This window comes from Peromyscus californicus, unplaced genomic scaffold (assembly GCF_007827085.1).
Source record: "Peromyscus californicus insignis strain IS unplaced genomic scaffold, ASM782708v3 Scaffold_13__1_contigs__length_99412109, whole genome shotgun sequence".
Taxonomy (NCBI): domain Eukaryota; kingdom Metazoa; phylum Chordata; class Mammalia; order Rodentia; family Cricetidae; genus Peromyscus; species Peromyscus californicus.
In genome coordinates, this window is record NW_026294424.1 from 59,370,793 (window position 1) to 59,385,426 (window position 14,634).

A 14,634-nucleotide genomic window follows, 5' to 3' on the forward strand; every position below is an offset into this window, starting at 1 on the left:
TAAGGTTCAAGGCCAGCCTCCGCCCACAGTGAGACCCCGTATGGGCTAAGGTGAGGTTCAGTGGTGGAGTGCTTGCCTAGCATGCATAAGGACTCGGGTTTGATCCAAAACACCCTAAGAAAGAAATAGTCCTTTAGAAAGATTCTATGCCAGGCGGTGGTGGCCCCCTTTTAATTCCAGCACTCAGAAGGCAGAGGCAGGGGGGGATCTCTGTGAGTTCCAGGAGAGCCAGAGCTGTTACATAGAAACCCTGTCTCGAAAAACAAAAACAAAAAACAACAACAACAAAAAAAGATTCTACAAAGCCCTAACAATGTTTTTCATGTTCAGACAAACCTCCGAACTGTCTCTAAAGGTGGTTTTCTGAAAAGCCTAGAAATGTTCTGCAGATGCCTGTCTTCTGTAATGAGAAAACTATGCTAAAAGTTAACTACAAAATGCAGGGGCTGGAGGACCAAGATGCCAACAGAAACGGAGAGAGGGAGGTCCTGCCCTCAGGCTGGGAATCTAGAAGATAGAAGGGATCTGCCTCCAAGTCTCTGCCCTCAAGGAACTCAGAATGGAGGTTGACATAAGATGCCTAAGCAGGGTCGGGCGGCTGTGGTGCCCTCCCTTAATCCCCGCCCCCCAAAAATGCCTAAGTAAAACATAGTCACTAGATACAGACTTAACAGACATGGAACAAACACAGTCACTAGACAAAGGACAAAACTTAAAAGGGTTTTAAAAAACAACAGGCCCAGCAGTGGTGGCGCACGCCTTTAATCCCAGCACTCAGGAGGCAGAGGCAGGGGGATCTCTGTCAGTTTGAGGCCAGCCTGGGCTACAGAGTGAGTTCCAGGAAAGGCTCCAAAGCTACACAGAGAAACCATGTTTCAAAAAACCAAAGGAAAAAAAAAGTTTTAGGTGAGGGTACTGGAGAGATGGCTCAGAGGTTCTGAGTTCAATTCCCAGCAACCACACGGTGGCTCACAACCATCTTTAGTGAGATCTGGTGTCCTCTTCCAGGGTGCAGGCATACACACAGGCACAGGCAGAACACTGTGTATATGAATAAATCTTTATAAAATATATTTATGAATAAATCTTATTTGGACAGGCCACTCTGTTGTACAGAGAAACAGGGAGATAGTTGAGAACATATTATAAGACTGAGCATGGCAACCCAAGCCTTTGATCCCAACACTTGGGAGGCTGAGGCAGACAGATCTCTGAATTCTAGCCCAGCCTGTTCTACATATCGAGTTCCAGACCAGCCAAGGCTACATGGTAAGAACCTGTCTTAAACAAACAAACAAAAGGAACCTATTATAATAACCTTATGGAAGAGGGAGGAGGCAGAATGGGGTGGTATTGAGTACAGTTCTGGTTACATCCTGAAGGTGTGATAATGGCTAGACCCCTGAGAGCCAGGAAGAGTCAAGGGTAACTTTCAGGACAGAGCTACCACAACTTATGGGACAGACAGCAGGAAAAGCAGCTGTGGCAGATACCACTAGGAGCTCCACTCTGAAGATGGTCTGAGAAGCCGGTGAACATCACAGTGGACATGTCCGGAAGACGGTCACCAGCACACACATGAGTCATACACACGCCTGGAGAACATCATCAAGGGTGTGGCAAGGGAACAGCTCCAGGGAATGAGCTAAGGAGGCCAGAGCGGATAAGGAAGACAAGAATTGGAAAGTCAGAACTATAAGACTGAACAATTACAGGTTCAGAGTGGAAAAGAGCAGCTTCATGTGGAAACAGGAGAAGACAGGAAGTTATGTCAAGGGTTGTGCTGGGTAGATAGCTCTACCAATTAAGTGTGTGCCATGCAAGCATGGGGCCCTGAGTTCAATCATCAGAACCCATGTGAAAAGGGTGGGCATGGTGGTGCACTTGTAATCATAGTGCCAGAAAAAGGAGATAGAGGAATCCTGCCCTGGGGCTCACTGGCCAGCCAGGCAGTCTAACCTAATGGGTGCGCCCTAGATCCCATTGAGAGACTCTGTATCAAAAACAAGGTGGAAGGCTCATGAAGAAGGACATCTGGCCTCCACGTACATGTGCACACACATGGAATGTACACCAGCACACAGGTACTCCTGCACACAGGAACACACACCACAAAGAAATAAATACGGCTGTGTATACTGATGCACACCTTTAATCCTAGCACTTGGGAGGCACAGGCAGAGGCAGAGGCAGAGGCAGAGGCAGAGGCGGGCAGATCTCTATGAGTTAAAGGCCAGCCTGGTTTATGTTTATATAACAGGCTCCAGGCCAGCCAAACCTATACAGTGAGACCTGTCTGAAAAAAAAAAAACAACAATAAATAAAAATGCCAAAAGTTAGGTTTTGATAAAAGAAATAATACAAAGTGGCAGAGAGCTATCAAAGAGAAAAACCACTGGGTGCCTTTAGCAACGGTGCAAACGAGTCAAAACTTATAACTTAAAAACCCGACCATATTCACTGGCTAATGATGAACTATAAAGTCTTCACTAAAGCCGGAGACCTACAGTAGAGTCTGCGAACTTCCTTTACAAATTCCCTCCCATGCTTTACCTCCCACACTTTCCCACCCTTGGAAGCCTGGAACCTCCTTTAGTCCTATTGTCTTCCACAAATTTAGGTTTTTAGCAGAAGAAGCTACAAAGGAAGAGTTACATTGTTTTTTCACATAGGGCCTTGCCATGGACCACAGGGCAGCCTAGAATTCACCGTTTGCTTGCCGTAGCCTTCCATGTGGAATTTCAGGCATGCACTACCAATAGAGACAGAAGAGCGTGAGTGACTCTTCCTTGAGGAGCCTGGACCCCCACTTGAAGCAGCCAAAGCAATTTTGAGTATATTAGGCATCAAATATATAACTGAGAGCCACTTACCATAAAATAAACTAAAAGTCAGGCAAGATAGTCCATACCTATAATCCTAGCACTTTACAAGGTGGAGGCCTCGGACCGTCCCTGGTGCATGAGCTGGCTTTTTGGAGCCCAGTGCCTATGGTGAGACACTTTGCACAGCCTTGGTGCAGGGAGGAGGGGCTTGGACCTGCCCCAACTGAATATATCAGGCTCTGCTGACTCCCCAGGGGAGACTTTGCCTTGGAGGAGGTGGGAATGGGGGGGGTTGGGAGGGAAGGCTGGGGGGGCGGGAGGAGAAAGGACAGGGGTATCTGTGGTTCATATGTAAAATGAATAGAAAATATCGTAATAAAAAATTTTTTTAAATAAAAATAAATAAATAAAAAGAAGATGGAGGCCATACAATCAGATGTTGTTCAAAGACAGTCTGGGCTATGTGAAACTGGTTTTTTTTTTCCCTGCTTTAAAGACTTATTTTTTTATTTATTCTGTATACAGTGTTCTGTCTGCATGTATGCCTGCATGCCAGAAGAGGGCACCAGATCTCATTATAGATGGTTGTAAGTCACCACGTGACTGCTGAGAATTGAACTCAGGACCAGTGCTCTTAAGCTCCAAGCCATCTCTCCCCCTTGAAACTGTTTTTAAAAAGTAAAAATAATATGCCGGGTAATGGTGGGGTACGCCTTTAATCCCAGCACTCAGGAGGCAGGCGGATCTTTGAGTTCCAGGCCAGCCTAGTCTACAAAGTGAGTTCCAGGTCCCCCCCGCGCCCAGCCTCACCCTCCTGTTCCCGCCGGTACTTACACTCCCGGAGGCACTCTGTGTCGGTGCAGTAGGACTGGGACTGCCGAAGCTGCAGAAGAAACCAGAGTTAGCTGCGGAGGAGCCACCAACAGGGGTCTGGGGCAGCAGGGAGAGGGGCAGAACTCGGTGCTGGAGCTAGCTCAGCGTGCAGGAAGCCCTGCATGGAATTCCTAGCACCACACAGTAAAGAGGCAAATCAATTTCTAAAAAGTTTAAAGGTTCTGCCTTCTTTTTCTAAAGAACACTCCACAACTTACAAGGCTGACTTATGATCAGACTGTGGTTTGGTGATGACCTCTTTTCATTATGCGGTAAATAAAACTATATGTGATACAATGAAGACATATTTCAGTTGAAAGGGATTTACTGTATATCTATTCCCATCTACCTCTTTTTAGAAAACAATTCACATGCCAGGTGGCTTACACCTTTATGCCCAGCACTGGGGCCAGCCTGTTCTACATACACAGCAAGTTCCAGGCCTGCCGGGGCCTGTTGGGGAATATTATTCTAAGGTGTAGTACTTTTGTTTATGTTGCATTTATTTGTTTAACTGTGTGAAGCTGTGTTGCTGTGCCTGTCTAAAACACCCGATGGTCTAATAAAGAGCTGAACGGACAATAGTGAGGCAGGAGAAAGGGTAGGCGGGGCTGGCAAGCAGAGAGAATAAACAGAAGGAGAAATCTGGGAGGAGAGATGGAGTGAGAGAGAGAGAGGAGGACGCTAGGGGCCAGCCACGGAGTAAGATTTACAGAAGAAAGAGAAGAGTAAATGCCCAGGGGCAAAAGGATGATGGGATAATTTAAGGAAAGCTGGCTAGAAACAAGCCAAGTTAAGGCCAGGCATTTATAGTGGCGGTGGTGTACGACTTTAATCCAGCACTCGGGAGGCAGAGCAAAACTACACAGAGAAACCCTGCTCAAAAAATCTAAATAAATAAATAAATAAAATAAGCCTCTGTGTGTGATTTATTTGGGAGCTAGGTAGTGTCCCCCGCCCCAAAAAAAAGAACCAAAGCAATCAACAAGGGCCACACAGTGAAACCCTGTCTCAAAACAAAAAAAAAAAAAAAGAAAGAAAGAAAGAAAAGGATTTACTAAGTGAAGCCTAAAGGACTGCTCTAGGAAAGGGGGCAAGGGCAGAGTCTCTGCTGCTGTCACAGCTCCCTGTGAGGATCGGTATGTGTATGCGGGTGCTGTGTTTGCTTGCCAATGCCTGCACAGCCGGGGACAGAGGGTGACACTGGTGTCTTTCTCTATTGTTCTCCAATCCATTGAGACAAGCCTCTTACTAAAGCTGGAACTCTTTCTCCACTAGGTTAGCCCACAGTGATGCCTCGGGGTCGGCCACTCTGTCCCCACAGCACAGGTGTGGGCCATGGGTATGCGCCAGGACACATGATTATTATGTGTGTACCTGGGATCTGAACACAGGTCCCTGTGCTTGCCTAACTCACTGAGCCATCTCCAGTCACCAGTAAAAAATTGTTTCTAGGGGCTGAAGAGGTGGCTCAGCAGTTAGGAGCATTGGCTGCTCTTCCAGAGGACTCGGGTTCAATTCCCAGCACCCACATGGCAACTTACAACTGTCTGTAACTCCTGTTCTAGGGGGTCAGACACTCTCATGTGTACATACATGCAGGGAAAACACGAATGTACATAAAATACGAATAAATAAAGTTTAAAAAAATTGTTTCTAAAAAAACACACACGAAAAGTTTCTAAACATTTCCAAAAAGAACAGAAAAATTTTGCACCTCCCAAAATGCAACAGAATTACAAATATCCAATACACTCAACTATGGGAGGGAGGAAGGGAGATGGATGTTAAACTCACGTAACTCAATAATTAGATGATGAGCACCCAATCTGGGCGTTCTTTGTATTACAGTTATAAACAGCTCTGAACTTAAACACTTTAGGTTTGTAACACACAATTTAAAATACGCCTATTACAGATAGACAGTTGTTTGCTTTACATCTAACACTGAAGGGAGATAATGAACGAGTAAGTTTATGTTCTTTATACTAAAACTTACACAGGCAATGAAAAGGCAGTACTAAGGGATCTGACTACTGTTTGTACCCATAAGAAAGGGGGACACCCAAGGTGTCTATATTTGTAACTTTTTAAATTATGCTAAGAATAGCTAGGTGGTGGTAGCACATGTCTTTGGTCCCAGTACTCGGGAGGCAGAGGCAGAAGCAGGCAGATCTCTGACTTTGAGGCCAGCCTGATTTGCAGAGTGAGTCCCAGGATAGCCAGGGCTATACAGAGAAACCCTGTGTCAAAAACAAACAAACAAAAATATGCTAAGAAAAAAATCTCATCAATTTTAGAAATCAAAGGTAACAAAGCTTTATTAAAATTGTTGAAAATAGGGATGGAGAGATGCCTCAGTGGTTAAGAATACTTCCTGTTCTTCTGACCAGCACCCATGTCAGGCATCTCACAACCAGCTAACTCCAGCTCCTGCGGGACGCTACCCACCAACCCCACAGTTCCCCAGAGTTTTCTTGAGAGCAGCAGGAAATATTAGATAGAAGGATTTAGATTGTGGAGATAAACAGATAGAAAATAAAGGATAGCCTCGAGAGGGCCTGGAACCTATTCCAACTACCCCGACTGTCTCTGCCCCAGGGTATTTATAGAGACGCCAAGGGGTGGAGCAAAGGACCTCCCCCCAGCAAGTGCAGACCACCTCAGACACCTGCACTCAGGATCGTGGTCCAATCATCCTCTCTATGCAGGCCTGCTGGGTAAAGCCACTAGGAACCTGAAAATGGGCTCCCACAAGCTCCAGAGGATCCAACACCCGCTTCTGGCAACTGTGGGAACTGTACTCATGTGCAGAAACACAAACTCGCATATATACATAATTAAAAACTAAATCCCAGCCCAAAAGAAGTGGTGCATGCCTTTAGTCCCAGCACTCAGGAGGCAGGGGAAGGTGGATCTCTGAGTACGAGGCCAGCTAGTCTACAAAGTGAGTTCCAGGACAGACTCCAAAGCTACACAGAGAAACCCTGTCTCGAAAAACCAAAAAAAAAAAAAAAAAAAAGAAAGAAAAAGATAAAAGATAAAAGAAAACGCTATTCAATGGAAAGGGCCTGAGATTGATACTCAGAACCCACGTGGTAGGAGAGAACTGACTCCTGGGGCTGTCCTCTGACCTTCAGGAGTATACCATGGCACACGTGTCCAAAACCAGATATTAAATGACTAATGTCAAAATTAATAAGAATATTTTATACCATCTTCCAATATACCTGTGTCTGAGTACACTGGTCCTTTTGTTTAGATGTGCAGTTTTTTGGGTATTTTCATATTTATTACTGCAGCATTAGGTTGGTGAACAGTTAGCTTCCCTACCCAAGCACACAGGCAGAGGGAGTACCACTCGACTCTCAAGTAGGGAAGCTTCCGTCTGAGCTTCCTCAGAGTCCATTTCACTAAGCCAGGCAGCCTTTCTTTTCCTTACGACTTTACAGCCACTAAGGAGGTTTGGCATTACCCTGGCTTCCCGCCTGGTCCTTAGCATCCAAGGAGGAGCCTTCCCAGTGCCTTTTCTTAGAAAGAAATTCTAATTTTAGCCTGCTGGCAAAGGTCTACAGCAATCTCTTTTATCCCACAGAAGGGACGAGACAAACAATGGGTCCTGTTCCTCAGCAGACGTGTCTTTGTGTTCACTGAAATTACAAGTTTTGCTTGGGGATTTTAATTTTCTTAGATTTATTAGCGGACTTTATGTGTATATGTAGCTGTCTGTGTGTATATATGTTCACTGTGTGCATGCATGCCTGTACTGGATCCCCTGGAGCTGAAGTGAGCTGCCATCTGGACACGTGGAATTGAACCAGGGCCTCTGGAATTGAACCAGAGCTCTTAACTGCTCAGCCACCCCTTCCTCTTGAAAAAAGGTTTTATTTATTTGTGTGTCTGTACTCGAGCATGCTGTGTGTGGGTGAACTTGGAGGCCAGAATACAGAGTGGGATTGCCTGCAGCTGATAAGAGGTGGTTGTGAGCTGCCTGATGTGTGTGCTGGGAACCAAACTCAGGTGTTCTACATGAGTAGGCGCTCTTAACCACTGAGCCATTTCTCCAGCCCACTTCAGAAGTCATCCAGGAAATAACTTCTTGCGCTATTTCACTGATGTTTACTTAAATTTTAAAAAATGTCTTTATTAGCTGGGTGGTGGTGGCGCATGCCTTTAGTCCCAACACTCAGGAGGCAGAGGTAGGTGAATCTCTGTGAATTCAGAAGTGAGCCTGGTCTACAGTGCAAGTTCCAGGACAGCCAAGGCTACACAGAGAAACCCTGCTCAAAAACAACAAAAAATATATTTATTTATTTAATTTTATGTGTATTATGTGTATGAGTGCTTTGCTGCATGCAGGTATGTACACCATGTGTGCACCTGGTGCCCTTGGAGGTCAGAAGAGGGTGTCAGAGCCTCAGAACTAAGTTACAGAGGATGTGCTGGGAACTGAACCCACATGATGTGTAAGAGCAGCCAGTGCTCTCAACCACGGAACCCTTCTCCAGCCCCCACAGCTTCCCATATCATTCCGTATCATTGCTCCAGTAGTCTTCAATATATTTAAGGTTTTACACTAACTAATCCTAGCACTCAGGAGACTGAGGAAGGCAGATCTTTGATTTTGAGGCCAACCTCAAATCTATACAATGAGATCCTTTCTCAAAAAAAAAAAAAAAAAAAAAAAAAAAAAAAAAAAAAAAAAAAAAAAAAGGCCGGGCGGTGGTCTTAATCCATCTCTTTTTCTTCTCCTCTCAAGACAGGGTTTCTCTGTGTAACAGCCCTGGCTGTCCTGGAACTAGCTCTGTAGACTAGGCTGGTCTTGAACTCCCAGCCTCCCAAGTGCTGGGATTAAAGGCCTGTGACACTACCACCTGGCTTTTTAATACTTTTAATCCCAGCATTTGGGAGGCAGGTGGCTTTCTGAGTTTGTGGCCAGCCTGGTCTACAGAGCGAGTTCCAGGATCCCCAGAGCTACAATGAGAAACCCTGTCTTAAAAAACAAAACAAAGGGCTGGAGAGATGGCTCAGCGGTTAAGAGCACCAACTGCTCTTCCAGAGGTCCTGAGTTCAATTCCCAGCAACCACATGGTGGCTCACAACCACTTGTAATGAAATCTGGTGCCCTCTTCTGGCCTGCAGGGTCACATGCAGGCAGAATACTGTATACATAATAAATAAATAAATCTTTAAAAAAAAAAAAAAAAAAAAAAAAAAAAAAAAAAAAAAAAAAAAAACAAAGCTGGGTGGTGGTGGCACACGCCTTTAATCCCAGCACTCGGGAGGCAGAGGCAGGCAGAGCTCTGTAGACCGACCTGGTCTACAGAGCGAGATCCAGGAAAGGCGCAAAGCTACACAGAGAAACCCTGTCTCGAAAAACCAAAAAAACAAAAACAAAAACAAAAAAAAGTAAGTGTGTGAGTCTGTGTGTGGTGAGATGAAGGTCTAGTTTTAATCTTCTACATGTGAAAATCAGTTTTTCCATAGGAAGTTATAGAAGGGTTCTTCATTTTTAATTTGTGTATGTGTGTGCCTACTTGTCTGTGTGTGTATCATGTGTATGCAGTGTCCAGAGGCCATAAACTTATGTTTGGTCCCCTAGAACTTGAGTAACACACGGCTGTGAGCAGCGACGTGGTGCTGAGCCACCTCTCTGGCTATCTTTAATATACACTATATCTATTACCCCTACTAATAACCAGCCAACGGGAGATTTCTGAGTTCAAATGTGTTCCCTGGTCTACATGTCTGCTTAGGCTGCTTCTGTTACAATGACTCAGTAGTGTGTTTTGAAATTGGATTTATGCCTTCAATATTGGTTTTGCTCAAGTTTCCTTGCCACATAGGGTCTCTTATGCTCCCAGATAGAACTTTAGGATTTTTTTTTTTCTAGTTTTACAAAGTTATTGAAGCCTCCCACTATTACACTGGGGTCGAAATCTCCCTTTTTTTCCTATTAGTGCTTGCCTTTATCAAACTAGCTGCTGTGGGATGGTCTGTATGTCAAATGTGTTGCTCTGATTGGTCAATAAATAAAACACCGATTGGCCAGTAGCCAGGCAGGAAGTATAGGCAGGACTAACAGAGAGGAGAATTGAGAGAACAGGAAGGCGGAGGGAGACACTGCCAGCTGCCGCCATGACAAGCAGCATGTGAAGATGCCGGTAAGCCACGAGCCATGTGGCAAGGTATAGATTTATAGAAATGGATTAATTTAAGATGTAAGAACTAGATAGCTAGAAGCCTGAGCCATTAGGCCAAACAGTTTAAATAATATAAGCATCTGTGTGTTTATTAAGTGGGCTGTCGGACGGCTGGGGCTTGGCAGGACCCGGAGAGAAAACTCTCCAGCTACAACTAGCTGTTCCAACTTGGTGCATATAAATTCATCATTATATTCTGACAAACTGTTCAATTGCCAATACATAGTAACATCCTTTGTGTAACATATTTTGTCTTTAAATTTGTTTATACTTAATCTACTCCTGCTTGCTTTTGGATCCCATTTGCTTGAAAACCATTCTTTATCTTTCTATTCTGTTTATGTACTCACAGGTAAGCTGAGTTTCTTTCTTTTGTTTGGGTTTTTTGTTGTTGTTGTTGTTGTTGTTTGTTTTTCAAGACAGGGTTTCTCTGTGTAACAGTCCTAGCTGTCCTGGAACTTGCTTTGTAGACCAGGTTCGCTTGAACTCACAGAGATCCGCCTGTTTCTGCCTCCTGAGTGCTGGGATTAAAGGCGTGTGCCACCATGCCTGGCTTATTAGCTGAGTTTCTTATAGGCAGCATTCTGTTGAGTCTTGTCTTTCAATCAGACATTCTATGGTGGGTTTATTTTTAAAATGCATGTCTGTGTGTCTGTGTATAGGTATGTGCATGTGAGTGCAGGTGCGTATAGAGTCCAGAAAAGAGTATTGGAACCTCGACAGCTAGAATTACATGTGGTTATGACTGCCTCATTATCTGGGAAATGAACCTGGGTCCTCTGGAAGAATAAACACTCAATCACTGAGCCATCTCTCCAGTCCATTTCTGTGCTTTATCTACAGAATTATGACTACTTATAGTCAGGGTTTCTGGTGAAAGCAATGTATCTGACCCTGTCATTTTGCTGATTTTCTTCTGGTAGTTCTGAATATGTTTTGCTCATTTACCTTGTAAACAGGATGGTTTACTGTATTGATATTTTATTCTTTCCTACTTCTCATTAGCATATTTAGTTTTCGCCGGGCGGTGGTGGCGCACGCCTTTAATCCCAGCACTCGGGAGGCAGAGCCAGGCGGATCTCTGTGAGTTCGAGGCCAGCCTGGTCTCCAAAGCGAGTTCCAGGAAAGGCGCAAAGCTACACAGAGAAACCCTGTCTCGAAAAACCAAAAAAAAAAAAAAAAAAAAAAAAAAAAGAAAAACAACAAAGCATATTTAGTTTTCTACTGAGATTACTCTCATGTTCTAATGATGGTGTTCACCACATTATCCCTCTTCTACAGACTCCTACTGTCATGATCTATGTTGGAAAAGGACTGAACTGTGTATACCAGAAAGGATCCATGGTTTCACAGTAGCTTGGTAGGCAAACTCCACATAACTATAAAAGCAACTATCTGTTCCAACATGAATACAACAGGCTCAACATGATTGTGTTTAACTAACCAGGATGGCAAATATCCTCAAAATAAACCTACAGAAGTAAAGAAAATAATTGGCTTTTATCTCTAATAAAACAAGTGCTAGCAAGTGTTTTATCATTATATCGTAATTCACCATGGAGTTTCCATTATCAAATATTTTTTAGGGACTATCTTGAGAAAATCCTCTATTAACCTCTGTGCTGGTTAGCTTTTTGTCTACTACACAAAAATGAGGGTCCTCTGGGAAGAGGGAACCTCAACTGAGAATATGTCTCTATCATATTAGCCTGTGGGCAGGCCTGTGGGGCATTTTCTTGATTAATGATTGATGTAGGAGAGCTCAGGCCACTGTGGGCGGTGCCACCCCTAGGCTGATGATTCTGGGTTGTTAAGCAAGTCATGGGGCACCAGCGATTAAGCAGTGTTCCTCGGCGGCCTCTCCTTCAGTCACTGCCTCCAGCTTCCTGCCTTGAGTTCCTTCTCTGACTTCCCTACTTGAGGGAAAGTTGAAATAAACCCTTTCCTCCCCCAGGTGCCTTGGGTCGCGATCTATGGCTGCAAGAGAAACGTAACTGAGACCAATACTCATCTCGCCACCCGGAAGAACACAGACCAGTGCTAGGACAGCTCTGTCCATCTCACCAGGTTGATCAGTCTTCTCATCGCATGTTCATGAGAGCAGACACACTCACAGGGGTCAAATCCACCTTCAGCCATGGCTACCCGCTTGATCTTACTCAACTAGTGAAATCTAGGAAGAAAGAAAACACAGTTAAGAGGACCGCCGAGCATCCCATTAGCTACGAAAAGTTCATATACTGCATGGATTCACAGTGCTTACTTACGCTATATGGAGTCCATAGTTACTAATGGCATATGCCTTATGAAACTACTCCTACTGTATAGTAGTCACAATTTCATCATATGAATTATGAACCTATACAAGCTACTGGCTCCTTTTGCAACCAGCACAACCTTCTTTTTTTTTAAGATTTATTTATTACACATACAATGTTCTGCCTGCATGTATGTCTGCAGGCCAGAAGAGGGCGCCAGATCTCATTGCAGATGGTTGTGGTTGTGGATGTGGTTGCTGGGATTGAACTCAGGACCTCTGGAAGAACAGTCAGTGCTCTTAACCGCTGAGACATCTCTCCAGCCCAAAGTACATGTCAAAGGCTGGCGGGACACCTCAGCTGGGGGAAGGTACTTTCAGGTCAGGCCAAGGAGAGAACCGACTTTTTTTTTTTTTTTTGAGACAGGGTTTCTCTGTGTAGCTTTGTGCCTTTCCTGGAACTCACTCTGTAGCCCAGGCTGGCCTCGAACTCACAGAGATCCGCCTGGCTCTGCCTCCCGAGTGCTGGGATTAAAGGCATGCGCCACCACCGCCTGGCACAACTTTCTATAAAGTAAGTATCTTTGGGTGCTCTAACTGGCCCTGCCTCTGATGCTATGGCCTATTTTACTCAATTACTTAAATTCCTAAACTTTATTTGCTACTGAAATAAAATTTTAAAACTTAAAGCAACTTTTTTTTTTTTTGGTTTTTCGAGACAGGGTTTCTCTGTGTAGCTTTGCGCCTTTCCTGGGACTCACTTGGTAGCCCAGGCTGGCCTCGAACTCACAGAGATCCGCCTGGCTCTGCCTCCCGAGTGCTGGGATTAAAGGCGTGCGCCACCACTGCCCGGCTTTAAAGCAACTTTTATGCTATCAAGAAAGTAGACTGTCTAAGTACGGTGGCATATGCCTATAATCCCAGAATTTAGGAGGCTGCAGAAAATTTAAAACCAGCCTCAACTACACAAGTCTGAAGCTAACCTAGGCTACATAGTTAGAAAGAGGGTTGGGATACAGAGAAATGGTTCAGAAGTTAGGAGCACTTGTGACTCTTCTAGAGGACCTGAGTTCAATTCCAAACACCCACACTGGGTAGCTCAGAACTGTCTGAAATTCCAGTTCCAGGGGATCTAATACCCTCTTCTGGCCTCTATAGGCTACTGCAAGCATGTGGTACATGCAAACTCATGCAGATACACACATATACATATATAAAAATTTAAGCCGGGTGGTGGTGGCGCATGCCTTTAATCCTAGCACTCGGGAGGCAGAGGCAGGCGAATCTCTGTGAGTTTGAGGCCAGCCTGGGCTACAGAGTGAGTTTCAGGACAGGCTCCAAAGCTACACAGAGAAACCCTGTCTCGAAAAACCAAATAATAATAATAATAATAATAATAATAATAATAATAATAATAATATCAATGTTTAAGGAATTAAATTAATGACAACAGGGATAGGAGAGATGGCTCAGTATTTAAGACACTTGTGGCTCTTGCAAAGGATCAAGGTTTGATTCTCAGCACCCACACAGTGGCCTACAACCATCTGCCACCCCATATCCTGGGGAGCTAATGCTCTCTTCTGACCAGGCATGTATGTGATACACATGTATACATACATACAGGCAAAACATTCATACACATAAAGAAACCTAAAAATTTTTTTATTAATGACAAGAGCTAGAGACTCATTGTTTCATTCTGAAAAACAAGAGAAATGAGATTCTGGGATGAAGTACTAGCAACCAGATTTATCCTTCTGTCAAAACAGTTTTTAAAATTGATAAAACGCATAAAACAGGGGCTGTGGAGATGCCTCTGCAGTCAAGAGCATCAGCTGCACTTGCAGGGGTATGATTCCAAGCACCCACACCGGGCAGCTCAAACAGCTTGTCACTCCAGTTCCTGAAGGTTCCGATGGCTCTGGTTTCCATGGACACCTGCACTCAAGTGCACATATTCACACACAGAACAAGTGCACGCACTGAGGGCCTGCACGTGCATGCACACAAACGCTAGCATGTGTACACTCTTAAAATAAATCTCCTTAAAATGAATACAATAGTGGGTTTGCAGCTAAGGCATATCAGGCAATTTTTAAGACATCCCAGAGCAATGGGAAATCAAGTGAGTACTGAGGTGACTCATTTGCTGCCTAGGGTGTCTTAGTTCAAAATCCACGTGCAGGGAGGAAGAATGACTTCAAACCAAACTGTGAACAGGGTCCGGAGGGACAGGAGGAGTCAGGCCACAGTGGTCTTTGAGGTCACACCGAGGATCAGGTCTTTACCCAAAGAACAATGTGAAGCCCACAAAGGTGGATTTGACCTAGTTTAGAAAAAAAATCATCTCACCTGTGCTATGGAAAACTGGGAGGAGGGAAACCTAATACATAAAGGAAATTTGGCCAAGCCTAGCGATGCTCGCTTGTAATCCCAGCTACTTGGGATGCAAAGCTGGAGGAACACAAGTTCA

At 44.5% G+C, this 14,634-nt stretch overlaps 1 protein-coding gene across 2 annotated transcripts in view; it reads right to left on the reverse strand.

Moving 5' to 3' along the window:
• Smim14 (small integral membrane protein 14) overlaps nucleotides 1-14,634 on the reverse strand; it is a 47,877-nt gene that overhangs the window by 7,542 nt on the left and 25,701 nt on the right. For both annotated transcript variants that reach the window (XM_052735004.1, XM_052735005.1), the window contains exons 2-3: nucleotides 11,966-12,074; nucleotides 3,660-3,708 (exon numbers count right to left, since the gene is read on the reverse strand). In XM_052735004.1, the coding sequence (XP_052590964.1) occupies nucleotides 3,660-3,708; nucleotides 11,966-12,040 (124 nt within the window). In that variant the 5' untranslated portion in view covers nucleotides 12,041-12,074. The remainder of the gene's footprint in view (nucleotides 1-3,659; nucleotides 3,709-11,965; nucleotides 12,075-14,634) is intronic.